The sequence below is a fragment of the Pteropus alecto genome, unplaced genomic scaffold, assembly GCF_000325575.1.
Source record: "Pteropus alecto unplaced genomic scaffold, ASM32557v1 scaffold398, whole genome shotgun sequence".
In the NCBI taxonomy this organism is placed as follows: Eukaryota; Metazoa; Chordata; class Mammalia; order Chiroptera; family Pteropodidae; genus Pteropus; species Pteropus alecto.
The window spans coordinates 3,355,773-3,380,430 of NW_006442497.1; the positions used below are offsets into that span (position 1 = coordinate 3,355,773).

General features: G+C 54.7%; 3 protein-coding genes across 4 annotated transcripts; all 3 read left to right on the forward strand.

Moving 5' to 3' along the window:
- Nucleotides 1-3,296: 3,296 nt before the first annotated feature.
- On the forward strand, nucleotides 3,297-14,702 carry NLGN2 (neuroligin 2). Of its 2 annotated transcripts, XM_006922312.2 has the most exons (7): nucleotides 3,297-3,687; nucleotides 7,002-7,052; nucleotides 9,129-9,278; nucleotides 9,453-9,638; nucleotides 9,749-9,941; nucleotides 10,320-10,916; nucleotides 11,752-14,702. In XM_006922312.2, exons 1-7 carry the CDS (start codon nucleotides 3,582-3,584, stop codon nucleotides 12,623-12,625), a joined length of 2,157 nt encoding a protein of 718 aa, XP_006922374.1. In that variant the 5' UTR covers nucleotides 3,297-3,581; the 3' UTR covers nucleotides 12,626-14,702. The 2 variants fall into 2 exon arrangements, with proteins under 2 accessions (XP_006922374.1, XP_015452946.1); XM_015597460.1 differs by lacking the exon at nucleotides 7,002-7,052.
- Nucleotides 14,703-14,789: 87 nt separating this feature from the next.
- LOC102884445 (spermatid maturation protein 1) lies at nucleotides 14,790-16,463 on the forward strand. Its single transcript, XM_006922313.2, has 3 exons — nucleotides 14,790-15,360; nucleotides 15,458-15,518; nucleotides 15,718-16,463. Exons 1-3 carry the CDS (start codon nucleotides 15,217-15,219, stop codon nucleotides 16,461-16,463), a joined length of 951 nt encoding a protein of 316 aa, XP_006922375.1. The 5' UTR covers nucleotides 14,790-15,216.
- Nucleotides 16,464-18,490: 2,027 nt separating this feature from the next.
- On the forward strand, nucleotides 18,491-20,252 carry SPEM2 (SPEM family member 2). The gene is made up of 3 exons (XM_006922425.1): nucleotides 18,491-18,628; nucleotides 18,790-18,847; nucleotides 18,985-20,252. The coding sequence occupies exons 1-3, from the start codon at nucleotides 18,491-18,493 to the stop codon at nucleotides 20,250-20,252; spliced, it is 1,464 nt and encodes a 487-aa protein (XP_006922487.1).
- The last annotated feature ends 4,406 nt before the right edge of the window (nucleotides 20,253-24,658 follow it).

The window sequence follows — 24,658 nt, forward strand, 5'->3', positions numbered from 1 at the left end:
GCTGGGATGGACGCGGGGCGGGCGGGCCCTGGCGCGCGGAGCCAGGAGTCCGGGCCTCCCATCTGCTGAGCGTTCCCTGAAGCCTCTTCATTACCCCCTCTTTACCTCCTAGGAGCCGTGCCAGCTCCCACCCCCTCCCTCTGACTCCCCGGACCTCCCACTCCTGCCCGCCCTCGGGATCGACTAGATCCCTCCCCCTCCCCGAGGATTCCGGCTGGATCCCTGCCCCTGCACCGCGGATCCTGCGCTCCTGGGCTCTGGGCTCCTGGGGATTGCCGTGGACTCCACCTCCCGCCCTCGATCTCTTAGGATCCTCCGCTTGTACTGCCCTCTGGTCCCTCGAAACCGGCCCACGGAGCCAGTGGATCCCCAATCCAGTCCTGTCCCGTTGCCCCCACCTGGCTCCGCCGTTCCCACTGCGGGGTTCCCAGTTCTCGGGTTCCTCCTGACCCCATCTCCTACCTCTCCTTTCCCCGGGGATCGACCGGATCCCGGCCCCGCCCCCAGGGGCTGGGGCGATCCTCTTCCCCCGCCGGGTGAGGCGCTGCGGGCGGGGGCTGGGCCTGCGGGACCGCGGGGGCTCAGAGACCGCCGCCCCCTTCCCGAAGCAGGTTCGCCCCCTACTCGGAGCCCTGGATGGAGGCACCACGGCCCCAGGGCTGAGCCAGGTAGGAGCTAAACCGGGCCGGTGGAGGGGACTGCGTGGCGGTCCATTAGGGTCTCCCACTCCCCATCTCTCTCCTTGTTCCTGGTTTCCCCCAGCCTGCTCTGTCTGCGTGTCTCCGCCTAGGGATGCTCTCGCCGTGTCTCTGCGTCTCGGTCTCTTTGTCTCTGCCTCTCTCCAGCCCATGAATGATCCTTTGAATGGGCCCACAGACCCCGTGTGTTCCCATCTTCCCCTCCCCCTCTTTCTCCCCTTCCCGGCCAAGCCATTTTCCCCACTGCAGGAAGAAGGGGGGGCCTGCGGCCTGAGCCCCTGTCCCTCAATTCTCCCAGGCTGGGGGAGCCATGCCTGGGCAGGAATGGAGAGAGCAAGGCAGAGGATGAGGAGGAGGGGGGAGCAAGATGTAGCAGACAGAGATGGAGAGAACAGGGGAGAGAAAATGGGGGAGACAGAGATAGGAAGAGAGGAGAGAGGGAGAGAGAAGTAGAGGAGGCTTGAGGGAGAAATTTGGGGAAGGGATTTGAAGAAGACAGAAAGATGAGAAATACCAAGGAGGGAGATATAGAAGAGAGAGATGAAAAAGACTTGAAGGCGAGAGACTGAAAGCAAGAGCTGATGCTGGCTGGAAGAGGCTGGGAAAAATGCTCTGAGGGAGAGCTATGAAGAGGAGAGAGATGGGGTAGGGGAGCTCCAGTAGGAGAGAAAGAAGAAGAAAAACTGCGAGAGAGAAGGACAGGGGTGACAGAGGCAGACAGACTGTGATAGTGGAAGGGGGAGGGGTGTAAGACTATGGAAGCAGAGCCCAGCCTGGCACGGGCAGAGATCTTGAGGGAGCCAGTCCCAAGCCCCCTCCAGGTGATGGAGGAATAGGAGCTTAAGAAGACCTGAAGAGGGGGAGGGCATGACTGAGTGTGTGTGGTAAGGATTCCTGTGTCCTCATCTCTGGAATAAATTGACACCTGCAGAGAGCCACCCGCGGGCTGGCGCCTGGCTCTGAAAACCCCGAGTCAGCAAAGAGCTCTGGTGGCTGGAGGGGCGGGGGGGCTTGCTGAAATGACTTGAGTGTCTGCCCCTTCAGTCTGATTTCTTCCCTCGTCCTGCTCCTGCTGCCCCAAGCACCCAGGCATCAGAACAGCAACTATGGGGGGCTGGTTAAGTGGAATGGGAGGTGAATAGCTAGGATGGGATGAGAAGAAAGCTGAAGTAGCCCCCAGGACATGGGTCAAAATGCCGAGCATGGAAGAAGAGATGCCTGGGGTCCAAGGCTGTTCAAGACTGGCAGGGGGGCAGTGAGTGGGTGCATCTGATGCCCTCCAAACCCACCTCAGCACCCCTTCTCCTCAGCCAGAGGCCTGGTCAGTAGGACTGGGCTCTGATTGGCCAATAAGGGGCAAGAGGCGGGTCTCTTTGGGTTCTCTTTGCCCCCAATCTCCCGTTCCCCTTAACATATATACTTCTTCCTCTATGCTAAGGTTGGGAGAAACTCTAGCATTCCGACTCATGCCATTGCTCTTATGCCCTGAATGGACCCCATAACCAAGCCAGACCCTTCCCCTCCCCCCCTTAAAGCTGCAGCCCGTTGCCGAGGTAACATTGCGGGGCAGCATCCCGTCGCCCAGCAACCGGACGCAGGATCACGCATCTGTCCCCGGATTTGCCCCCCAGCATCCCCTCCCTACTCTAGCCCCTGCCTCAAGGCACCTTAACTTCTGAGGAAAGAAATGGAGAGGACCAGGGGAAAAGGGGTCTGGCTGCTGCACAAATCCTTAGAGAATGGGTTGTTGAAAGGAGCCGGTGCTGGGCTTGTGCAGTCCCAAGAAAGGCCCGAGTCTAGTCTGGTTTGGGGGTTCAGTGCGATGAAATTACAGCTCAGGAGTAATTAACACGTATAAACAAACCCGCCACTTCCTGCTAATTAATGACTTGGTATTTTTATTTTCTCTTCCTTGTCTAGCTCATCCCTCCCAGGGAGGTGGGAACTGGGACTCCTGAGTCCCTGAGGAGAACCTGTCTGGGAGGGAAAAAGCAGCTGGAAGAGTGGCCGGTTGGGTCTGGGGAGCTGATTCTTCTTCCCCTCTGGCTATATCCTGAACTTTTACCACCCCCAGCCTCAGACTTTTCTGTCTGGGTCCCTGCTGATAGAGGGGGTTGCTGAGGTGGGAGGAGGTGCCAGGGTGCCTGAGGGTGGAAGGAGGGGGTCAACTGGTTTGAATTCCAAGTCACTAACCACTTGTCTCTTCTGTTTCCCCATTCCTTTTTGTCTGCCCCGTCCAATTTCCCTTCCCTTCTTCCACCTACCCTCTGTTTGTTTCTCTCTCCTTATGTATCTTACATACCGTCCTTCTCCCCTGCAGGTCCAGCCTGAGTTCACTTTCTCCCACCTCCTTCCCCTTCCCCATCCCTTCCCTCCCCCAATGGAGAGGAACAGACCCCTTCTCTGTCCAGTCTAACCCAGGTCCCTCCCCACCCCCCTCCTCCCTTCTTTCCCTGCCCCCTCCTCCCTCCTGGGGCGAGGGGGGCCTCCCTCCCTCTCCCCCCCTTCTCTCTCTCTCCGAGGGGGGGGTCCCGGGGAGGGAGGGGGGGTCCCCCCATCAGCATGTGGCTCCTGGTGCTGTATAAAAAAAAAGGCGGCGGCAGTGCCCCAGGCAGCCCAGGCCTGGGCCTAGGCAGCCTCGGGGAGGACCGCTTTCCAGTGGTGAACACGGCCTACGGGAGAGTGCGCGGTGTGCGGCGCGAGCTCAACAACGAGATCCTGGGTCCCGTCGTGCAGTTCTTGGGCGTGCCCTACGCCACGCCACCCCTGGGTGCCCGCCGCTTCCAGCCGCCTGAGGCCCCTGCCTCTTGGCCCGGCGTACGCAACGCCACCACCCTGCCGCCCGCCTGCCCACAGAACCTGCATGGGGCGCTGCCCGCCATCATGCTTCCTGTGTGGTTCACCGACAACTTGGAGGCAGCCGCCACCTATGTGCAGAACCAGAGCGAGGACTGCCTGTACCTCAATCTCTACGTGCCCACCGAGGACGGTAAGGGTGCGGGCACCAGGCTGGGCACCCCGTGGACACAACCCACAAACGCACATACAGATCCTCAGGCACTGGCACAGCCCACCTGGGAGCTGGGCTTTGTGCGGACAGCAAGTGGACGGTATGTCCCTGCTGGCTCTGAGTGCCCTCCCAGGGTGGTTCGGGGAGACTCAGGAACAAATCCCAGAAACAGCCACCCCAGAAGTTCTTCGTGCCCACAGAGAGCCATTGGTAAGGTCAGCAGGCTCTAGGTTGGACTTACCAACCTGGTTCCCACAGAGGCACACACAGAGTGGCCACTGAGGGTGATTAGGTGATGGAGGTAGGTATCTATCACCTGCCTAGGACCCACTCCAGCTCTGCCCCACCTCCCATCCCCACCCCTGGGCTTGTCCCTGGCAGAATTTAGCAACATTTATACCTGAAGGACAGCACAGACTCTTCCTTTCCTCCAGGCCAGCACTGCAGACTTCCATCTATCACATCACATCCAGAGCCCCTTACCTGAGCTGAGTGCCTCTTCTCCAGGATGCTGTGTACCCAGACTGCTATACAACCCTGAAGGATCAGGGAAACTCCTTGCCAGGGGCTCCTCCACTCACAGCACAGCCCACTCATCCCCATCAGAACACCTTCCCTGAAGCTCTCCAACTGGCTGTCTTGTCAGTGAACTCTCAGTTCACTACCACTCTGCTCATAGCCCTCAGCTCACTCCCCCTGGACAGTTCTCCACCTGTCAACCTTCAGCACACTGAGATTAATCAGAATATGTTTCAGAGTACCTTCTAGCTGTTTACAACAGGGGTAATCAGCAGAATACCAGCCACCCCAATAGACCATCCTCACAGCCCCCACATTACCCTTTTAATACTCCATGTCACTATTCCAAGACACCCCAACACCTCCACAGAGACCATCCACTCCTACCATACCCCTCACAGGCCATTTTCCAACAACTTAACACACAGTCCTGGTACCCAGGAACCCCTACACACCCAACACCTTCACATGATGTACACAAGTCCCGCAACAGATAAAGAATATCAACTATTCAACATTCAATTCAGGTCATGTACCCAACCAACCTACACACTGACCGTGTATGCTCTCCAACATCCCATATGTATCACAATTCCCAATACCTTCTCACAGCACACACCCCAATACTTCTGTAAAATTGTATATCCTATCACCCATACCTGTGGCTCCCAGTATCTCTGGTTATAGATCATGTGCCCTAGTAGCACCCATACATCGATAGACCTTTACCCCAATAACCCTGCACCCTGGACCATGTGCTCCGCCAGGCCACTCATACCACAGTCCCTGTACCCAAAGTTCTCATGTCAATCACAGAACACCTCATGCACCTCAGCCTACCCACATCCTTCCCAACACCTTCCATATGGACCATCCACCCTACATTGCTCATACCAACTATATAACCTAATATCCTAACTACCCCTCTCCATATAAACCATGCCTTATAGTAACCCATACACACAGTGCACAGAAATATCATTCACTCTAATCCCATCCAGATTCCAAGCACCCTAATAGACCATATATCCCAATACCCTCTGCATGAGCACTATCCACTCCACATTCCCCTGCCTTCTCATGAACCACTTACCACACCCAGCAGGCTCCCTCCTGTGAATTCCTCACTCCAGTGCCTCCACATAGACTGTTTATCTCAAAATTCCACTCCCACATCTTCACGTAGGCTGTCCAACCCAATCTCCCCATCTATTTCATCACCCCCTATGTGAAACATCCACCCAGCGCTTCCCACCAATGGACTGTCTACCCCAACGCCTCCACACAAATTGTCCACCCTGCCCCCACACCACCCATGCCCACACCTTCTGTATTTTTAACTATTGCTTATTGCAGACCTGCTTGAGGCCTGACACATTCAGGTGATCTCACTGAATCTTCACACCAGCTCTGGAAAGAAAAGGTTGACTCAGGCACACATACACTTAATATTCTCATGAGCACTAATGCCCTGCTGACTTCATCCCCATCCCAATCCTGTCACAGAGACAAACAGGCCCTGATCCTAATCAGTCCCCATGGGGCCATCATTGCCAGTGGGAGAAGCCTTTCAGAGGCTGGATTGGGGCTTACTGACCCATCCTTCCCCCTGCTATTGAGGAGAAACCAGTCAGCCAGGGACCCCCACAGGTCTCTGGGTTTCAGCTCTCCCTGATCAATCTCTCAATCTGAAAGAAACCTGAAGCCAAACTCTAGGCCCGGTCTGAGAACTTTCCTTGACAGTGGGCACACTTTTTGCCTCCCAGCACCTCCTGTCACCTTATGTGTCAGGCGGGCTCAGGGCACTATGTTTCCTATTCCTTATTTGTGGACTGAACCCCCAATTTGGGAGGGGGGCTTTTTGGCATTAGAGCAGGGGTTGGCTAGGGGCTGGTTCCCCTGGTGGGAAATTTACCATTTGGAGGGAGGAGAGCAGGCCTGGGTAAGGGATGAGGTTGGGGGGGGTGGGGTGCAGAGGGAAGAGGTGGAGTGGAGGGCAAGACCTGATGACCCCTTTCCCTGCTTCGCCCCACATTGGGGAGATGGGGTGAGAAGCCAGGCCTGTGAGTGCGGTTGGAAGAGAAATGCTGACGCTAAGAGGCTGGGTATGTGGGCAGGCAGCCTTAGCTGACCTACCCGCAACCCTCCAGTGGGGAGCTAAGGGCTTCCAGGGGCTGCGAACGTCAGGGGCAGGCTGCCCCCAAGGCCATCCTACTCTCTGCCCTCTAGATGGGTCCAGAGGGAAGCAGAGTCCTTTCTGCTGCAGTTCCTCTTCTCTACAGCTTGGGGAAACAGGGAGGTGCTTGGCTGGCCCTAAAGAGGGCCTACTTGAGTGGTGGCCCACAGTGGCACAGCTGGCCTTGATTTCCTGGGCTCCCTGGAGAGCTTCCCCTCCCCTCCCACCCCACCTCTAACACTGTTTCATTTCCAGCCATTAGCCAACACATCGACAAGCCAAATCCTTTCCAGCCAAGTCAATATGTCTTAAGACAGGCCTCAGCCCACTCAGGCACCCCACCCCCCAAAACCAGCCTTTTCTTTGGGGCATGACTTTTTCCGGGGAGGGGAACAAAATTGGGTTGTAGAAACGTTTTTCTCTTTTCTTGGTTTCTTTTTCTTGCAAACAAATTTTGCTTTTTTTGGCTTATTTTTTCTGCCCCCCACCCTCCCCTTTTCTGCTTTCTCTCCTCCCCTCCCCATCCACCACCTCCCCTGACCCCCATCTTTCCCCACAAAATTGTCCTTTTTTCTCTGTTTTGTGTTCCCGGTCTTAGGTCCGCTCACAAAAAAACGTGACGAGGCGACGCTCAATCCGCCAGACACAGGTAGATTTAAAAATCCCGCTGCTGCATGTGGTTGCTGATAAGAGGACATTCATGTTCACGGCCCTGTCCCTAACTAAATGCCCCCACAGCCCTCAAGGCCCTCAGTTGTTCTCCCAACTAAAAACGAAAAAGAAAAGAAAAGAAAAATTTGTAATAATTGGAAAAAAGAATTATGAAAGCTTCGAAAGAAATTTGAACAATGTTGGAACCACTAGAAAACCTGTAAGAAAAGCTAAATATGGCAAAAATAACGTGAAAAAAAAAAATTGGAATGCCAGGAAAAAAAACACTAAAGAATTGGATAAAATGTTTAGAGTTTGACAGAAATTTGGACTGTTTTGAACCTTGTGAAGTGTAACATTTGAAAAAACAATTTTAATTTGGAACAAAACAAATTCGAAAAAAATTAAGTTGGCAAATTGACACAACCGAAACATTAGAAACCTGTTACAATTTCCAAAAGCCTGTCAGATGTAGAAAATGCAAACATTTGAAGCAAATTAAAGAATTTGGAAATTTTTGAAAACAGGGCCCAATATCTTGAAGTTTCACCACAAAATTTTGAAAAAAAAAAATGCAAAGAACTTTTTTCTTTTTTTCTTTTTTTCCAAAAATGGATCTTTTTCTTTTTTTTTTTTTTTCTTTTCTTGTTGAATCAGCCCCGAGAGCTTCTTGCTTTTTGGTTGTTGTTTTTTTCTTTCTTCTTTCTTGATCCTGTTTTTTGTTGTTGGTTTTGAATTCTTGCCCCAGCCACCCTTCCTGTTCTTTCCCTTTCTGACTCCCCTCCCCCTATAATGGGAGTGGAGGTGTTGGGTGGGGAAGAGGAGGTAACTGAGGACCTTTAGGACAGGACCTTGGAGGGAAGGATACTTCAGCCCGAACTGCTGGAAGGCCACTGGAGGTTCAGGAACAAAGGGAAGAACAGGATTTGGGGAGTTCACAGAAGGGGAACTGAGAGGGGAACAGAAGGTGGCAGAGAAGATCCTAAGACACAAGAGACAGGAAGCTGCCTGTGGGGGGTGGTAGGGAGTGTCTTAGTGACCTATTGGTTGACCTGGCTGGAAGAAAGTTTCTGCCAGGTTGAGGGAGGCAGGCAGAGGTATAGAGACCAGCTGTGGAGGCCTAGGCCTGGTTCTTGTTTGCTGAGTGCCCAGGCTGGTCAGAGATTGCAGGTGTCAAGAAAGAGGAAGGCCTGTAGGCCAGAGGTGACCCCAACCCTGGTGCTATGGTGAATCATGGAGGGGCTTCAGGGTACTTGCTATAGCCTTGGGGACTATGACAAGCCCTCTGAGACTCCCACCCTTTTCTGGAGTTAGTCACCCTTCAGTCCAGTCTGGAGTGCCATGTGGCAGTGATTATGGAATTCTTTTGGACATGGCAAGAGAGGGATCTGGTGCAGAACCCAGGGCTCAGGTCAGTTTGGTGGGGTCCAAGACTAGAGAGCTGCACCCTGTCTTCATTAAACAGAATCTTTCCTACCCTGCCTCCTTCTGCCACAATAATTAGTCTGGGGGTTGCCATGGTGACTAGGGAGGTGACCTAGAAAGGAATTAGGGCGGGGAGGAGACCAAGCCCCTAGGGACCCTAGGGCCTGGCACCCCCTCAGCCACAGACCAGGCTACCATGTGGAGCTGAGGCCCAAGGCCTAAGTCTGAGGAAAGTCCAGGACCCTCCCAGCATCTTTAGCTCTTAGTGCCAGCCTTGGGAGCTCACTCTTCCTAGGAGCAGGAAGGAGATTTACTGTGCGTGGCGGGGAGGGGGTCCCTGGATCCAGCAGATGCCCTGAGGAGGGCCACCTCCCACCCCTGTCTCTGTTTGGCTTCTTGGAAGCTCTGCCTGGCATTTAGAGAAGTGCTGTGGGGCAGACTGGCAGGAGGTGGGGAGGGACCTTCTGCCAGGGCTAGCTGGGGAGGGAGGAGGGGAATCCGGTCTTGCCCCCCAGGGACAGGAGTGACATGTCCCCTGAGCTCTGGGCTGGTCTTCAGCAGGCCTGGGAGCTAGGCAGTGCTGCTTCTGGTCTCACTATGTCCTTGTTCCCTGCTCCCTGGCCCACCCACCCATCCCCTCCCCACACAGATATCCGGGATTCTGGGAAGAAGCCGGTGATGCTGTTTCTGCACGGCGGCTCCTACATGGAGGGCACTGGGAACATGTTCGATGGCTCCGTCCTGGCCGCCTATGGCAACGTCATTGTAGCCACGCTCAACTATCGTCTTGGGGTGCTCGGTGAGGGTGGGCAGCCAACTCTAGGGGCTGGAGTCTGGGAGCGGGGTGTGATGGGAGGGGTTCCTTTAAGCTCAGCAGCAGCAGAATGGCTTCTGGGCTGGACTGAGCTGCCCAGATAAGGGACAAGATGCTGTAACACCCCCAGAAAGCCTCCCTTTCTTCCTCTACCTCCAGGTTTTCTCAGCACCGGAGACCAGGCTGCAAAAGGCAACTATGGACTCCTGGACCAGATCCAGGCCCTGCGCTGGCTCAGTGAAAACATTGCCCACTTTGGGGGTGACCCCGAGCGTATCACCATCTTTGGGTCTGGGGCAGGGGCCTCCTGTGTCAACCTTCTGATCCTCTCCCACCATTCAGAAGGTACGAGCAATCTCTTCAGCCTGCCTGTCCTTTCTCATACCCCTGAACCTACCAGGTTTTCCTTCTCTCGGGCTGATAGTGCCCAGCCTGAAACCTGCCTGTCCCACCAGGGCTATTCCAGAAGGCCATTGCCCAGAGTGGCACTGCCATTTCCAGCTGGTCTGTCAACTACCAGCCGCTCAAGTACACACGACTGCTGGCAGCTAAGGTGGGCTGTGACCGGGAGGATAGTGCTGAAGCTGTGGAGTGTCTCCGCCGAAAGCCTTCCCGGGAGCTGGTGGACCAGGATGTACAGCCCGCCCGGTATGGGTATAGTGGTGGGAGAGGGCTGGGTCCAGGACTTCACTCTCCTTGCTGGTTCCAAGGATGTTGAGGGGGAGAGGTGCCCACAAGCATTTTATTTGGAAAGGAGAGGTGGGCTTCAGGGCTCTCTAGAGGCCCTGCCTTCTTCTCTTGGAAGCCTTCCCTAAGTGGGGGTGCCCAAATAGAGCAAGTACGCACAAGGTGCCAGGAAATGCTTCAGGGAAGACTTCCCAACAGGCCAAGTGCCCTGAAGGACTCATAGATGAGATTTTAACTCTAATCTGTGGAAGAAAGGTCTTTGGGGCGGAGGGCTCACTAGGCTATGAGCCGAGAGGAGGCCAGTGAACAGGTGATGAGACCTTGCCACCTTCTCCCCAGCTACCACATCGCCTTTGGGCCCGTGGTGGATGGTGACGTCGTCCCGGATGATCCTGAGATCCTCATGCAGCAGGGAGAATTCCTCAACTATGACATGCTCATCGGTGTCAACCAAGGAGAGGGCCTCAAGTTTGTGGAGGACTCAGCAGAGAGTGAGGACGGTGTATCCGCCAGCGCCTTTGACTTCACAGTCTCCAACTTTGTGGACAACCTGTATGGCTACCCGGAGGGCAAAGATGTGCTGCGGGAGACCATCAAGTTTATGTACACAGATTGGGCTGACCGGGACAATGGTGAGATGCGACGCAAGACCCTGCTGGCGCTCTTTACTGACCACCAGTGGGTGGCACCAGCCGTGGCCACCGCCAAGCTGCATGCTGACTACCAGTCTCCTGTCTACTTTTACACCTTCTATCACCACTGCCAGGCTGAGGGCCGGCCCGAGTGGGCAGATGCAGCACATGGGGATGAGCTCCCCTATGTCTTCGGTGTGCCCATGGTGGGTGCCACTGATCTCTTCCCCTGCAACTTCTCTAAGAATGATGTCATGCTCAGCGCCGTGGTCATGACCTACTGGACCAACTTCGCCAAGACTGGGTGAGGGCCAGAGGGGCTGGGTGGGCCATCCTGAAAGCCAAGGCACACACACCCTCCATCCTCAGCTCCTTCTTTTTCTCACTCTCTCACAAGGCCATCATCCCTCCATTAATGCACTCTTACTCTTGCCTTCTCGACTCAGACACCTGCTGAATACCTTCTCTGTGCCAGACACTGAGTTGCGTGTTGGAGATTCAGCAGAGTTACAGAGAGGTCCCTGTCCTTTTTGGGGGTGGACTCACTAGGTGGCTTTGGCTCCATATCTGTCTCTCCTTCCCTCCCTTGCCTACCTACCCTCTTTCTTTCTTCCCCCTGTGCTCTGCCCTCTGACTGCTTCCATCTGTGTCTGAGTGTGTGTAAGGATTTGTGTCTGTTTGTCTCTTTATTGCTGTCACTAAGTCTCTCTTAAAATCCATTAATATCTTTCCTTTTCCCTTTGCATTCTTTGATCGGTTTGCTTTTTGCTTGCTGATTTCACCTTGGCTGCCTCTCACGTGTCTTTGTCTCTCTTTCTATATGTCTCTATTTCACTCAGTCTCAGCCTCTGCCTCTCTCACTAGCTATCTCTTTGTTGTCTCTGCCAATCTGTCCCTCTGTCATCTCTAGCTGTCTCTGGCAGTCTGTCTCTATCTCTGTTTGTGTCTTTGTCCCTGTCTCTGGTAGTTTCTCTCTTTGTGTTCATCTCTGTCTCTCTGCCTCTTTTTTTCTGACTTTCATTCTTGTCTCCATGGCTCTCAGCATCTCTGTCTGTCCCCTCCCCATTCCTCTCCCACCCTTCCACATCTGTTGGAGCCTCACCCTCACTGCTCCTTTCCCTGCCCTCCTGTGCCCACAGCGACCCCAACCAGCCAGTGCCACAGGACACCAAGTTCATCCACACCAAGCCAAACCGCTTCGAGGAAGTGGTATGGAGCAAGTTCAACAGCAAGGAGAAGCAGTACCTGCACATTGGGTTGAAGCCACGTGTGCGTGACAACTACCGCGCCAACAAGGTGGCTTTCTGGCTGGAGCTTGTGCCCCACCTGCACAACTTGCACACAGAGCTCTTCACCACCACCACACGCCTGCCTCCCTATGCCACGCGCTGGCCACCTCGCCCACCCCCTGGTGCCCCAGGCACACGCCGGCCCCCACCACCTGCCACCCTGCCACCGGAACCTGAGCCCGAGCCAGGCCCCAGGGCCTATGACCGCTTCCCCGGGGACTCCCGGGACTACTCCACAGAGCTGAGCGTCACTGTGGCTGTGGGCGCCTCCCTCCTCTTCCTCAACATTCTCGCCTTTGCTGCCCTCTACTACAAGCGGGACCGGCGGCAGGAGCTGCGGTGCAGACGGCTCAGCCCTCCAGGTGGCTCAGGCTCTGGTGTGCCTGGTGGGGGCCCCTTGCTCCCCGCCACTGGCCGAGAGCTACCACCAGAAGAAGAGCTGGTGTCACTTCAGCTAAAGCGGGGTGGTGGTGTTGGGGCGGACCCTGCTGAGGCTTTGCGCCCCGCCTGCCCACCCGACTACACCCTGGCCCTGCGCCGGGCACCAGACGATGTGCCTCTGTTGGCCCCTGGGGCCCTGACCCTGCTACCCAGCGGCTTGGGGCCACCACCTCCCCCGCCGCCACCTTCCCTCCATCCCTTTGGGCCCTTCCCTGCCCCTCCTCCCACCGCTACCAGCCACAACAACACACTACCCCACCCCCACTCCACTACCCGGGTATAGGGGGCAGCTTGGGGGGGCCCTCCTTCCCAGCCCTCCCGCTCGCAGGAAGTGCCACTTGGAAGGCAAGGAAGAGGACTTGGCAACAGGCTTTTCTCTTGTGGAGTTTTCACATGTCGAGAAGCATTAGGTGGAAATGGGTTTCCTCACAGGGATGCGTGTTTCTCCCATGCAGAGAGGCCCATTCTCTTCTCTGGACCTGGGCTTTTGAACAACTGGGGGGGCATTTGTCTCCTCTATTGGGACACCAGTCTTCGATGTGTGGAAGCGTGGAAGAATTTTCCCACGCGAAGGTGTACTTTCTCACTAGGGGGTGTGTTTTCCCATGTGCAGGGTAAGGTTTTTTTTGCCACCCTGGACACATGTTGGCCCCCTCAAAGAATTTCTGTGGGAATTTAAACCTCAGAATCATGTTCCCTCATGCCTTCTCCCATCTATTCCCTTCCCCCTACCCCATGGAGACCCTGGAAGTGGTGTGTTCACATATAGTCACATATAGTGACCCTTGGCCACCAGAAAAGCAAGAGTGGTACCTGGAATGTATTGAGGAAATCATAGCCACCCATTCCCTGCCCCACCCCCCATCTACCCCGGCAGAGCATGTTAAGCCCCCGTGGCACAAGTCAGGTGAAGCGCGTTTTGCTGGGTAAGCCTCACCTTCTACAGATGACAGACACAGAATCCATGCCAGGGGGTTGGGAGATCCATGCATCCCTGTGCTGTTTGGGAACTTGTTTTCCCATGGGTCCAGGGCACATTTCTCCGAGTGGAAACATGTTCTTGCATGTGGATGTGTGTTTTCCCATGCAGATGGTCCCTTTCTTTCCAGCATTTCCCTGCATCCCCCAGCACTTAATGCCTCCTGACACAACAGGTGGAAACAGACTTCAAATTGACAGAAGCTGAGGGGGATGTATAAACCCTGAAGGGAGAGCTCTGCATCTCCTTTCCCCAGAAATGATGGGTTGGGGGTCTGGGGCATGGGATCTGCCACATACTAGAGGCCATGCATGTTTGACCAAAGCCCTCACTGGGGTCTGAGGATAGCCTTTCCCTCAGTCCTCAGACCATTGCTCATTCGTGCCAAACTGGGTAGCTGAGTTTTGGGGGAAAGAAACCCCAAAATGTGCCAAGGATTCCCCAGTCCTGAGCCAGAGCAGGTAAACGTGGAGGCAGATGGGATATGGGGGAGGGGGAGGTGGCAGCTAAAGGGGTCCCACATGAGTTTATCTTCACCATCTCTCATTCCTCCCTCTCTGTCTCAGTTTTCCTTTCCCCCATTTCTATCTCCCTCTTTGAAGCCACCCAATGTCTGTGTTAGACCAGCTTCTACCCTTAGCTGACCACTCCCTTTGACATGCCTCCTCTTTTCTCAGCTGTCAAAGCTTAAAGAACGAAGTGGTGGAGAGGAGGAAAGCAGGGAAGAAAGGCTTCAGGGGACAGTTTGGGGAGAGAATGAGATCAGCTGTGCTGAGGAACAAATGGAGGGGGCAGTGGAGAACTGGGCTTGGGTAAACACCAGCAGGAAGTATTTGAAAAGACATATGTAAGGTGACTTCCCAGAGGGCACTTGAGAAAGGATTTGAGTCTACGGGAAAAAGAATCATGTCAGGAAGAAAGGGACACTAGTGGAGAAGGAGAGAATCCTCATCTGCTGTCATTTTGTGGGTTGTTAGTGCCAAACTTGAGTAGGGGCTGGGGTGCTGTCTTCCACTGACACCCAGATCCAGAATCCCTGGTCTTGGCTCCCCAGAACTTGACTGTCCCTTCTCCCACCTTCACCCATGGAAACATCATTCTTTCCTACCCCTTTTGCCTAGTCTGGTTCCTCTCCAAATAGCCATGCCCTCTAAATGCTAGGGACCTGGGCCCTGAATCCTATAGACAGATGCCCCCCAAATTGGGGCATGGGAGAGGGGCTGGGGGACCCCATGATTCAGCCACGGACTCCAATGCCCAGCTCCTCTCCCTAGAACAATTCCCTGACAATCCCATGTCCCCACCCTTTGAGGCTCTGTACACATTTTTAAACCTGGCAAAAGATGAAGAAAATATTGTAAATACAAAAGTTTAACTGTTAGTTTTGCCTGCTGTGATGTTAGGAGGTGGGGACACGGGGCTCCGAAAAAATAAGCCTTGGGGAAATGAGTATACTGATGAGGGAGGAAGAGGGGGTCTTCACTCAAATCCCTTTTCAGAGATCTGAGAAGAAGTGGGAGTGGGTGCTGGGTAAGGTTGCCATGGTAATGGGGCTGTTTGGAAAGTTAAGATCAGGACCCACGTCTAAAGAGGATGAAGCCTGGTGTAGTGAAGGACCAAAGGGGCTGATGGATACAGACACCAGACAGGCCAGAGGGCCTAGGGAGCTGGTCCAGGTGGCTGGCTGCAGGAGAAGCATGCAAGGTAAAGGGCTTGGCTGGCCACTGCCAAGGTCTGGGCCCAAGACTCTACCTCTTGGCACATTGTGAGGGAGAGCCCCAGCATCATTGTGACCCGCTTACCCCCAGGAGCCTCTGGGACAGGCAGGCGGCTTGGTAGGTACTGTGGCACAGTGGGCTGGGGGCCTAAGGGCCCCGGTGGCCCTAGGGACCCCCATGGCCATGATTGAGCGGCCACGGCCCGGGTGGGCCTCATATCACAGCCCCAACGCCAACAATTGCCAGGATCTGGGCAACTCCATCCTGTTGCTGCTGGGCCTCATCATCTGCATTAACATTGGCATCAATATGGTGACGCTGGTCAGGGCGGGGCCGGGTGGGAGGGTGCTGGCAGGATGGCCGGGAGGCAGGCCTGGTGGCCAGGGCTTGCCTGGAGTCACTGTGTCCTCCCCTCCAGCTCTGGCATAGACTCCGTGGCTTCTTACACCACATGTTCTGCTATATTGTTTGTGAGAAAGGTAAGTGGGGCCTGGGGTTGGGGAATAGGAGGGGCAGATACCAGGCATTCTAGCCCTGACCCTAAGTTGGCCCCATTTCCCCAGCTCTCCCCTCTCAGATGCTATAACTCTGCAGTTATAGCATCTGTATATAGCCCACCTCTCTACCCCACAGGAGCCAGTCTCCCTACCCCAGCCTCTCACCTCTCTTGATCCACAGAAGCTTCTAAGTCACCCTCACCTGGGAAGAAGACCCAACCCCTAAAGCAGAGCTCCCCTGCAGTCCACCTTCGATGCACTATGGACCCTGTGAAAATGACCGTGACCCCCCCACCCACTCGCCGCCATCGCCGTCGAGGTTCATCAGCACGCCGTGCCCACCGCCCAGTTGCTTGGGCCCCTGACACTGACGACGAGAAGCCCCCATATCGGTACCCGGAAACCTGCTCCCACAACTGGGATTGCCCTGCAGACTGGGAAGGCTTCCAATCCACCCAGGGGTTCTGGGCTGCTTGGGCCCAGGATGCTGTGGAGCCGCCTCCCCAGACCATCCGCTTCCAGCAGACAACAGAGGGAAGGCCCCTCAAAAGAGAGATGCTGTCAGAGCTGGGCCTAGAGGCCTATGTGTACCCTGTAAACCCCCCACCCCCAGGTCCACAGGTCCTGAGCCACAAGAACAGTGGAAAGGGAGTGGCAGGGGCTGAGGGGAAGCAGGAGCAGTGCTCGCTGGCCACGCCAGCTCCACCAGCCCCACTACCTATTCAGGGCCCAGCAATAGTCCCAGATATCCGCCGGCACCGCTCCTCAGGCCGCATAATGTATGATGCCCGTGATGTGAGGCGGCGGCTTCGGGAGCTGACCCGGGAGGTAGAGGCCCTGTCCCACTGTTACCCTTTGGCCTCCGGATCTAGCACTGCTGAGGGGATGGGCAAGGACTGGGTATATGGTCCCCTGACAGAGAGGTGACTGGGAGAATAAAAAATAAAAAAAAAAAGAAGAAGTGGTTTGTGGTGGTATGGGGGGTGCCAGGGCCCATATAGTACCCAGAAGCCGTGTTTGCTAAGGGAATTATCTAACAACAGGGCCTAAAGAATCCTGAGGAACTTCATCAACCTCTTGGTCTCAACCTCACCATCAACCCCGTCCTCAGCCCTTTTCCAGGTCCTTCTTGATTCCAAAGTTCCCATTTGTCTCTACCCTGCTTTCTTAGTGCCCAGAGAAGGCCCCCTAATCCCACCCCACATCTCCAGAGAGTCCTGCACTAGAGGGGAGACCTTCAAACCCATGGACCTAGCCCCTCAAAGTTCTGGTTCCTGCCAGAGCCTAGGTTTAGGCTACAGCTACAGGTACAGTGTGGTTCCTTCTTAATCCCTGGTTTATTTGAGTTAGGGACTGCTGAAGGTGAAGATAGGCAAGCTCTCACAGTTCCCCAATCAGAACTTGAATTTCTTGTACCCTTGAGCAAGCTTGAAGCAGAGGATGAAATATTGGGGTCACTCTTAAGGGCTGCATCATCACAACATCACAGTACTCTGTGACCTCACTCTTCTGATTCATACCTCCACATCACAGATGAGAAGACTGAGGCTCAGAGAGGCCAAATGACTTATTCATGGTCACATGGACACAGGCTGGGATCAATTTCACAGTCTCAGATGCTCCATCCTCTTGCTTCCACAAGTAGATTCCTATTGCCACTGAATCAGCCTGGCCCATGAGAGTTTACCACCTTTCTCAGTTTGCTATGTGAACACATCAGAATATTTCATCCACTAGAGAGCAGGGAAACTCAGGCCCTAACCTACTCCTAGACAATTGAAGTCATGCACATGCATGCAATCACACAACTAGGGAACAAGGAGCCATGTGTGTACATGCACCCAGGCTGAAGGAGATGGACCTCACCTTCATACCACATGGGTACTTGGAATGTGAGCAGACAGGCCTTCTGTGAATCACCATGTTTCTCTATTCATTTTCATTCAACCAACATCGTTGATTGATTGAAACTGATGCCATTCAGTGGGTATGTACTGAGCAGCTACTATGTATTGATGAGAAATGCTCACTGGCTGTTCCTCTATTTCTAAGCTGAGTTGTTCACTGTGCAAACAAATGACTTGTGGTCCCCAAGGCACCTCTTTTGCAAGAACCTAGTGATGAACCTGGTTTAAATTGAAGACTCCTATTGTCATATCAACAATTACATCTATTTTGTGCTTTGTGAATTTCATGTAATTTTCTTAAGGTGGCAGCTCACAGTTTTTCAACTTGGAAAGGTGGCTCAGTGGGAGAGCAGTTGGTCAAGGAGAGAAACCAAGTGGTCTCTGGCAGAGGCAGCAATCCCAGCATGGTCGAAATCAGTCTTGCTCTGAAGTGAAGGGGCTAATGGGCTCAGTGACCACCACCACCTTGGGCTGAAATCCCTGGCCAGAGAGGGGTGGGTAGGGTGGATGCTAAAAGTATTATGACTGGGAAATGGACAGGACAGGGAGAGAATGGTACAGCAAGGTGAACTCAGAGGGGACTCTTGCTGTCACCCATCCATCCGTCACCCTAGATGGTAGCCCCAAGAAGGTATGGGTGGGGAGTACCAATAGGCTATACAAGCTGCCATAATATCTCAAAAGAACAATGAAATAGAAGAAATCCTTATGCATGATTCAATCCCTATGAAGACTGTCTCACTATTGTAGCTACCATATTTTCAAATCGGAATCAGGTGTCCAGTTAAGCAAGCTCCTATGGAGACAAAGGGACAGACTGAACTCTAGGATATCTGGGAACTAGGCCAAGGGCAGAGATATCATATAAAGTGCCAGCCAAATGAATAAAAGAGCTGCCACCTCTGCATTGTGACTCCCGCCAACATGCCTCATTATGACCCGTCTCCCTCACCAGCTGGCAGGTGTTTCCAGGTCCTGGCATGAGTGCAGTGTGGGTTGGGGCTGGTGGGGGGGTGGTGGCCCAGGTGGCCCTAGAACCCCCCCACCATGGAAAACCAGCTCTGGTATAACACCCTGGGGTGCTGCAATCAATACCAAGAAAGTCCCCAGGATGCCGAGGACTTCCTACTTCTGCTGCTGGGCCTCATCATTCTTGTCAACATTGGAATCAATGTGGTAACTGTGGTCAGTGATGGCTGTGGACCCTAAGGGTTAAGAGAGCTGAGGGTGGGAGCCAGTTGTGGCCTGTACCTTCACCTGCAAGAGCAGTCTTGGCTGAGAGGGGTATGGGGGTTGGAGGTAGAGAGCTTGGCCTTCACTCCCACCCCACTCCACTCCACCCTCAGATGTGGCATGGGCTCCAGAATGCTTTAGACAAGATGATCAATTGGATTAATCAGAAAGGTAAGTATGGTAGCTAGAGCTGTAGGGGATGCCCCAATCCCCTCTGCTACCACCATAGCCCTCGAAACCCAGCATGCCCAACCCTGAACTCTTCTGACAATTGCCCTGCCCTCATGGACTCTTGCCTCCCACAGAAGAAAACTCACAAGCTTGTGAAAGTTCCCCAAAAGATGCCCCAGCCAAAGCCCAAGATGTCCACATCCACTGCACCCTGGACCCTGTAGAAGTGAAGATGGCTCGGCCCACTTGCTGCTATTCTTCCTCCTATCATCATCTTCACAACCGCAGCCGCCGCCGCCACCGTAACCGCCACCACCGCCACCCCTGCAGCCACCAGAAGAGTCCGAAGAACCACAAACAATTCTCTAACAACCACTCAGTCTTCCATAGTCCACATCACTGCCACAAGATGTCACAACTGCGGACAATGCCCTCTTTTGACCTGGAGGACCTGGACTCCTTCCTAAAGGAAGAGGATGATCTGTCCTTCCCACATCCCAAGTACCCACGGGGGTACCGGGGAGGGCTCTACCAGCAAATGGGGCTGCCCTCCAATATGGGGCTGTGGGGCCGCCAGGGTGGGATCCTGGCCAGCCTGCCACCACCCTCTCTCTACCTGTCACCTGAGCTGCGCCGCATGCCCAAGCGTGTGGAGGCCAAGTCAGAGCTGAGGCTGCAGTCCTATGGGCCCCACTGCTCACAATCCCGCATCTGGGGCAATATGGAGACTGAGCAGTGGACCTCATCTCCACCACCTCCCCGTCGGCTACCTCCTAACCCCTCCTGGGTCCCTGGAGGACACAGCCCTTACCCCTCAGGGGGCCAGCTACTGTATGATTCCTGGGATCGGCGGCGTGGTCTGGAGGGCTCTGAGCCTCCATCTGCACTGGTGCCCCGGGGTTCTCGGCCTGAGACCCGGGAGCGCTACTCCCCGCAGTCCCACCGTCGGAGCCTCCCCAGCCATGCTAATAGCCAGCCCAACCGCAGTCCCCACCCATCCACAGGACACTTGAGCTATACCCCCCGGGATCCCCATGAGGTACGGCGCCGGGCAGCAGAATGGGCTGAGGCACTGCCCACTCGGCACCCTCTGACCACATCCACCTCCCTCACTGTGTTGGGCGAGGCTTCATACCAACGGTCACTGGCTCCCAGCTCAGCCTTGCTCCCCCACTCCTCCCAGCCCCCGCCTGAAGTCCAGGCTACTGAGCCCTCCCCACCCCCACCCACCTTCATGCCACTCAGCCGGAGCCCGGGAGGCAATGCCAACTACCAGGTGTACGACAGCCTGGAGCTGAAGCGGCAGGTGCAAGAGAGCAGAGCACGGGCCAACTCGCTGCCACCACCTTCCAGCTCAGCCTCAAGGCCCTCTCTGCACAGAAGCCGAACTGGGAAACTTTGCTGACCAGCAGTAAAGTTTGCTAATGTGGGTGGTGAGGCAGGGCATGGAGAGAGGAATAAAGAGTCCAGGAAACACTGTAGTGGTCTGTGGCTAGGAAGCGTCACTCCTTCTGCCAATATGGATCTCTGCCCTTAGCTTCCTAAAATGAGAAGCCAGTGTTCTCTTGGCTTGAGGCTTCCCTTGATTTAGTGGCCACAGTCCTGTCTACAGGCACTAAGATCTTTCAGCTAACGACTCCAAACCACTAGTCTCTGGGCACCTGCTCTCTGTGAGGCTCTCCTTGTCCCCAAAGGGGGCTCAGAGGCTTAGTTCCACACAAGAAGCTAAGATTACATTCCAGACCTAGGAGTTCCATATCTGGGCAGATCTAGGCCCACAGCTTAGTGAAGGGCAGGAAGAAGGCAAAGACACTGGATTCCAGCCAAGCCTTCCCCAGGGCTCTGAGGCCATGGTCTTCCCAGTCTCAGAAGTGGGCAAAGGGATGGGATGCGTGAATGTTTGAACAAGTGAGAGTTAGTGGGTAATGAGGGAACTGATGAGGGTGAGAGGGGAGGCGGACTGGCTTCCAGGCTGTCTGACCGTCCAGGCTCAAGTTACTCAAACCTGGTTACCAGGAAATGCCACCGTGGGCCTCCCTTTTCCTCCCCCTCCCTCATTGTGACCCCTACCCCCTGTTCCATTATGACCCAGTTCTCCCCCTCCCCCACCAGAGGAGTTTGGCTCCTAGCGAGTATATGGGGGCCAGGGGGCCCAGGTAGTCCTGGGACCCCCGGCCATGGGTGAGCGAGCCTACCACGGAGCCCCAGTGTGCTCTGGTACCAACCCCAGGAAGTGCCAGGACCTAGGAGACTCAATTCTTCTGATTCTGGGCAGCTTCATCTTGCTCAACGTGGGGATCAATGTGGTGACTCTGGTCAGGGCAGGGTCTGGGCAGCAGGGTTGGGGGAGCCTTGAGGTCTGAGGTGGGAGGGCTGCTGGGATGTGGCCAGATGAAGGTTGGACTTTAGGGCTCACCCTACTTCTGGACTCTCCTCTCCCCTGCTTCCCTCAGCTCTGGAGGCATCTGAAGAGCTCCTTGCGGATTCTTTTCCATCATTTTTTCCCCAAAGGTGAGTGGGCCTCAGCATGGGATCAAGGGGATGTGGGCCTGTCCCCTTCATTCCATCCCTGTACCCTCAGGAACCCAGGCCTTGTCTTATCCCACTTTTCCCTCCAGACAAGCAACCCAGCTGTATAGGCAGCCATCCCATGTGTATGCGCTGCTCCATGGATCCCAAGAACCTGTGCTCAAGAGTCTCTTCCCACTTCCATCATCGCCCAAGCTTCCTGCTCAGACGCCCTAACTACCTTGCCTCATGGATACCAGACACGAATGATGAGAAGGCTTCTAGGTGCTGCTGGATGCCGCCTCAATGTGGACATACTGGGGCTCCTGTGGAGACTCCATGGGGACAGTGGAAGGAAGGGATGATGGGAGCTGGGGAGGCACCTCAGGTTACAGCCTCAGAGGCCCAAGCCACCTTTATCTCCAGGCAAGAGACATCTTCCCAGTTCCCCAGGATGAGCAAGTTGGATACAGTTCCACTCCACTTGCCCCAAGAGAACAAGACTAAGACCCCAAACTATGACTCAGCCCATGCCCCAGCCCAGACCCAGACCCACTCCCCAGCCCACTCCACTGAGCACACTGCCTCCCAAGCCCAGACCGACTCCCCAGCCCACCCTCCTGAGCACACCCCCGCCCAAGGCCAGACCGACTCCCCAACCCAAACCCCTGAGCGCACCCCCACCCAGGCCCAGACTGACTCCCCAGCCCAACCCCCTGAGCACACCCCTGCCCGGGCCCAGATCCACTCCACAGTCCACACCCCTGAGCACACCCCCACACAGGTCCATGGCCCTGAGCACACCTCAGCCCACATGCTGGCCCAAACCCCATCGCATGCCTTAGCCCACTCCCTGGGCCACACACTTGGGCACATAATGGTCCATACCCCAGCCAGAAACCTGGACCATGCTCCTCTAACTTATACCCATGCCCACAACTTGGTCCCTTCCCCAACCTCTGTACCAGCCTCTCCCCTAACTTCTGCCCCTGTGACTACTCCTGCTCCAGTCCCTACACAAGCCTCTGTCCCAATCTCTGCTCCAACCCCTGCCCCAACCCCTGCCCCAACCCCTGCCCCAGCAGTGGTCATGCCTCTGACTACCACTCCAGTTTCTTCTCCTATTCCTGCCCCCACCCCTTCCCACATCCTAACTCCTGCTCCCTCTACCCTGACTGCCTTCAGCCAAGGCCCCTCCACTGGTCATGTGGTCTATGATGCCCGCAGGGTAAAGCAGAACTTATTCCATGTTTGCCCCACTCAGAATGCTGGGTATTCCAGAAAGGACTTGGGTACCCTCTCCGGGCCCCAAGAGGGGCAGGGCCTGGTGAGCTCTGATACAGCTGAGCAGACATCAAAGCAACTTAGTGGGGACTCTGGCAAGCTCTCCACAGGATCCATACTGGGTTACCTGGAGTTGGAGAATATGGAATGGAAAATCTCAAATGATGCCAAAGACAAGTTCTTACAGTCCAAGACCTTCCCTTACTTCAGCTTCCATCCTTGCAGTTCTGAGGGGAAAAACGCAGACTCCCAAGTTCCAGTTTATCCCAAATTCCTGGTCTACTCCAAGGATGCTTCACCTTCTCAACCTTGCTTTCATTCTCCAACCAGTGTTCAGAGCTCACTGTGCACCACTCCTCCACCATGTACTCTTTCTCTGCCTCTTGTTTCTCCCCGATCCTTTGGTCTTCATCAACCCATCAACCACCAGAAGCCCTCTTCTTCAATGCAAACCCCCACCTTTCCTCCAACCTCCAAGTCTCCTCAGTCCGTACCCTCCTCCCAGTTCCTCATCCCTCCCCAGTTCTCCGCTATTTCCCAATCCCCAGTCCAATCTCATCCCCCTGAACTTCATGAGAGTCTAGGCCTTAATGAAGAGTCTGGCCTCCAAAGGACTCCAGGCCCTTCAAAAGACTCTAGAGTTTCCAAGAACCCTGGTCTCACCCAAGATCCAGGCCTCCACAAGAACTCAGGCCTTGCTCAAGATCCAGGCTCATACAACCTTCCAGGCCTTACCCAACACCCTTATCTCTGCAAGAATTCAGGACCTTCCCAAGACTCCAGCCTTCACAAGGATCCAATCATTACCAAAGATACTGGCCCTCAAAAGAGCCTAGGTCTTCCTCAAGATGCAGGTATCTTTAGGAGCCCATGTCTCATCCAACCCTCTGACCTCTATAAGAACATAACATTTCCCCAAACTTCTGACATTCAGAGGAGCTCGGGCTTTATGCTAGACTCTGGAGTCTACATGAATCCAAAACGAAGCCAAGAGACTGTACTCTATGAAAGGCAAGATCTCTCCCAAACAACTGGCCTCCATAACAGCCGAGACCCTTCTCAAGATTCTGGAGGTTATAGGAGTATACATAATGCCCAAGATCCGAGAATCTCTAGGAATCTAGGCCTTATCCAAGATTCTGGCCCACAGAAGAATCCATGCCTTGCCCAAGACTCTGGAGTCAACAAGAGCTTGGGCCTTTCCCAGGAAACTGGTCTCCACAAAAGCCCAGGCTTTGTCCAAACTTCTGGTCTCCATAAGTGCTCAGGCCTCACCCAAGACTCAGGAGACTACAGGAATCCAGGCCTGACTCAGGATTCTGAACTTTATAAAAATCCAGGCCTTACCCAAGCCAATGAGGTCAAAAGGAGATGTGGTCTTACCAAAGACACTGGAATTTACAGGAGCCCAGAACACACCCAAGACCCTAACTTCCACAAGTACCCAAGAATTAATCAAGATCCTGGTCCTCATAAGGGCCCAGCCCTTACCCAAGACTCTGGCCTCCCCAAGACTCAAAGCCCTATCAAGGAATCGGGCCTCCACAAGGACTCATGCCTTATCCCAAATCCTGACCTCCACAAGAACCCAGGCCTTGTTCTAGGTACTGACTCTGTCCAAGTCTTGGGCCCATCTCAGACTCCAAAGTCCACACGGTCCCTGATTAAGTCATTTGTATCTGAGGAGACTCCTCGGAAGGAGGATGCAGAGCAGCATGTATTGTGGACTTCAGTCCCACTCAATCAGAACTGCTCTTCCAAGGCCCAGGTGATCTGCAATGACCTGCAAACCTTCTCAGAGGTACCTGTGCTAATTGAGCTACAACCATCCTCCCGGCGAGCAGGCAGCCAAGACTGGGTGTACCGCCCTGTGGACACAGTTCCTCCAGCCTGCCAGAACTATCGCCAAATGTCTGTGCCTCCAAAAATCAACCGGAAGACCCACTGTCCTGGGCCAGGCACCCGAGTAGGGCATGTAGTCTTTGATGCCCGCCAGAGACAGTTTGGAGTGGGCAGAGA

Coding starts and splice junctions, on each gene's coding strand:
- NLGN2 (XM_006922312.2), top strand. CDS start 3,582: ATGCTTCCTGTGTGGTTCACCGACAACTTGGAGGCAGCCGCCACCTAT. Junction 3,688..7,001: donor CTACGTGCCCACCGAGGACG/GTAAGGGTGCGG, acceptor TCCCGGTCTTAG/GTCCGCTCACAAAAAAACGT. Junction 9,639..9,748: donor CCTCTCCCACCATTCAGAAG/GTACGAGCAATC, acceptor CTGTCCCACCAG/GGCTATTCCAGAAGGCCATT.
- LOC102884445 (XM_006922313.2), top strand. CDS start 15,217: ATGGCCATGATTGAGCGGCCACGGCCCGGGTGGGCCTCATATCACAGC. Junction 15,361..15,457: donor GCATCAATATGGTGACGCTG/GTCAGGGCGGGG, acceptor CCTCCCCTCCAG/CTCTGGCATAGACTCCGTGG. Junction 15,519..15,717: donor CTATATTGTTTGTGAGAAAG/GTAAGTGGGGCC, acceptor CTTGATCCACAG/AAGCTTCTAAGTCACCCTCA.
- SPEM2 (XM_006922425.1), top strand. CDS start 18,491: ATGGAAAACCAGCTCTGGTATAACACCCTGGGGTGCTGCAATCAATAC. Junction 18,629..18,789: donor GAATCAATGTGGTAACTGTG/GTCAGTGATGGC, acceptor CTCCACCCTCAG/ATGTGGCATGGGCTCCAGAA. Junction 18,848..18,984: donor CAATTGGATTAATCAGAAAG/GTAAGTATGGTA, acceptor CTCCCACAGAAG/AAAACTCACAAGCTTGTGAA.